The 2,345-nt window shown below is 34.8% G+C and overlaps 2 protein-coding genes across 3 annotated transcripts in view; both read right to left on the reverse strand.

Annotated features, from left to right (window-relative positions):
* LOC106315575 (glycine-rich RNA-binding protein 2-like) overlaps positions 1-392 on the reverse strand; it is a 1,226-nt gene extending 834 nt beyond the window's left edge. For both annotated transcript variants that reach the window (XM_013753340.1, XM_013753341.1), the window contains exon 1: positions 230-392. In XM_013753340.1, coding sequence (XP_013608794.1) covers positions 230-329 — 100 coding nt within the window. In that variant the 5' untranslated portion in view covers positions 330-392. The remainder of the gene's footprint in view (positions 1-229) is intronic.
* Positions 393-453: 61 nt separating this feature from the next.
* LOC106315574 (probable histone H2A.7) lies at positions 454-1,212 on the reverse strand. The gene is made up of 2 exons (XM_013753339.1): positions 929-1,212; positions 454-850 (listed from the first exon to the last, which is right to left on the reverse strand). The coding sequence occupies exons 1-2, from the start codon at positions 1,136-1,138 to the stop codon at positions 614-616; spliced, it is 447 nt and encodes a 148-aa protein (XP_013608793.1). The 5' UTR covers positions 1,139-1,212; the 3' UTR covers positions 454-613.
* Between the last annotated feature and the right edge of the window lie 1,133 nt (positions 1,213-2,345).

Genomic DNA, 2,345 nt, shown 5'->3' on the forward strand with positions numbered 1-2,345 from the left:
TTTTTTTTTTTTTTTTTTTTTTTTGTAACATGGCTTACATTCAGTGTTTTTCTCACGCATATAATCGAACACTTAGAGTGCACTTCATATCATGGATCACTAACTAAAACTATTTTCTGTCCTAAGGATACGGTTGTCTAAAACAACCAAATGGGTCCATTTACAAACATAACGATTAAATACATTATTAATCAGGAAGCGATTAAATAGAACATCGACAGATATATACCTCCAACGAATAATTTTGAAGAACAAGAACCTCGAGTTGCTATACATCGTAATGGCGATGCTAAATAACAAACACGATGAGATAATTGAGAAAGGAACATTTGATAGTGTTTAGATCAGCTAGGAAGAGAAACAGTGAGGTGATTAAACGAAATAAATTAAGTATTTGCTCTGTTGCGGTAAGTTTTTTTTTTCTTTTTTGCGTGTGTAACAAAAGTTGAGGTGAGTTTAGTCCAAATGATTTATAAATTGTTACTAAAGATAAAATAGGATCTGAAGAGAACTCAAATCCAAATTACATAACTAAAAAAGCTTTCTACATAGTCCCCTCACAAAGTAACCAAACACATAACTAAACAGGTGAATTGAAGTAACGTCGAGATGATTAAGCCTTCTTGGGAGATTTGCCAGACGACTTGGGTGCAGCATCCTCGGACGACTTAGCAGACTTCTTAGGCAAAAGAACAGAGTTAATGTTGGGCAAGACACCACCGTGAGCGATCGTAACTCCACTGAGAAGCTTCCCCAACTCTTCATCGTTCCTAATCGCCAAAAGAAGATGCCTCGGGATGATTCTCGACTTCTTGTTGTCTCTAGCAGCGTTACCAGCAAGCTCTAGCACCTGAATACCAAAGAGTTCACAGATCAGAAAATGATTTCCCCGCTATAGACAAATCAGATCTGAATGAAGAAAACTTACTTCGGCGGCTAGGTACTCGAGAACGGCGGCCATATAAACGGGAGCTCCACCGCCGAGCCTCTGTGCGTACCGTCCCTTCTTCAGGAAACGAGTGATTCTCCCCACCGGAAACTGGAGACCGGCTTTGATCGATTTCGAGACGGATTTGGTCTTGGGGCCACCCGCTTTCCTTCCTCCGAAAGCCTTCTTCACTTTTCCGGTGGTTTCCATTGCGACAAAATCGATGAGACGTGTTAGATTGATGTTGTTGTTGTAGAGAGTGGTATGAGATTTGTGATTTTTAGTTGGCGGTCGTGGGTGTGGTTTTATAGCGACAAGGACAAAAGAAAGAAAGATGATTTGTATTCGTTAGATTTGAGTCTTATCGACGGTACAGAATAAATGAGATAGCGATCCTCGTGACTAACGGATTAGCCAATCAGAAACTTCTTCATGTTTTTTTTCTGAAACGGCGCCATTTTTATTTTGTCTTCGTTTCGAAAGTTTTGCGCTTACACTACTACTTCTCTAGAGATTTTGCAATTTGCACTAAGAAAAAATAAAATAAAATTAGCAACTAAAAACTATATATTTATAAATTTCATATGATTTTTTAGGATATTTCAATGACACTTCAAAATCTATCATATGCTAACCTATCCTGCTATCCACCCCACCCACTGTATCCACCTCAGAAAATAAATTCCCTAGTTTTATCCTATACTGAAAAGAAACTAAGATCACTGCTCAGTCTATCCACCTCAGAAAATAAATTCCTCCAATCAAATTCAACTAAATTTATATGTCATCTTTATAACTGAAGTTATCTATTCATCTTCTCGTACAAGCTTCCGTATCTTTGTTTTTTACGGTCGAAAAGCTTCCAAATAAATACATTTTGAATCAGCTCTATTTTAATCCGTTGTATTTTGAGGTGTCTTAAATCTCTGTGCGCCAGTAAAAACTCGATATTCGTTAGGTAGGCGCAAGAAAGATAAACTCGCTATTAAGGTTGACATCTGGGGGTATTGGGACCGCAGACGGTACGGTATTTTTTATTGGTTTAGAAAAATTTACCTTTTTAGATAAATATGTATACCTATATGAAAAAAATATCAAATTTTTTTAGGATGCTATAAATAAGGATCTAAATATTATAAAATTATTTAATTCACATAATAATAAGATATCCTAAACGAATATTTGACTCAATACATTTTTGCTTTTTTTGCTTTATTTGAATTAATTCGCGTTTGTTTACAACATAATCTTTCTCCTTTAAGGAATTAACTAGAGTTTATCCCGCACATAGTGCGGGTATATTTTCATTTTATAAATATTTAATTTTAATATTATTATATAAATTTAAATATACAATTTATATTTTAGTGTTTAGTATTTTATAACTTTTTAATTTTATTGTTTAAGTTTCTTATTA

This window comes from Brassica oleracea, chromosome C9 (genome assembly GCF_000695525.1).
Source record: "Brassica oleracea var. oleracea cultivar TO1000 chromosome C9, BOL, whole genome shotgun sequence".
Classification (NCBI taxonomy): domain Eukaryota; kingdom Viridiplantae; phylum Streptophyta; class Magnoliopsida; order Brassicales; family Brassicaceae; genus Brassica; species Brassica oleracea.

What these genes read in the sequence shown, in the direction of transcription:
- LOC106315574 (XM_013753339.1), bottom strand. Translation starts at nt 1,138, where the DNA reads ATGGAAACCACCGGAAAAGTGAAGAAGGCTTTCGGAGGAAGGAAAGCG. An exon ending in TCGAGTACCTAGCCGCCGAA is followed by an intron (nt 851 to 928) that starts GTAAGTTTTCTT and finishes TTTGGTATTCAG; the next exon opens with GTGCTAGAGCTTGCTGGTAA.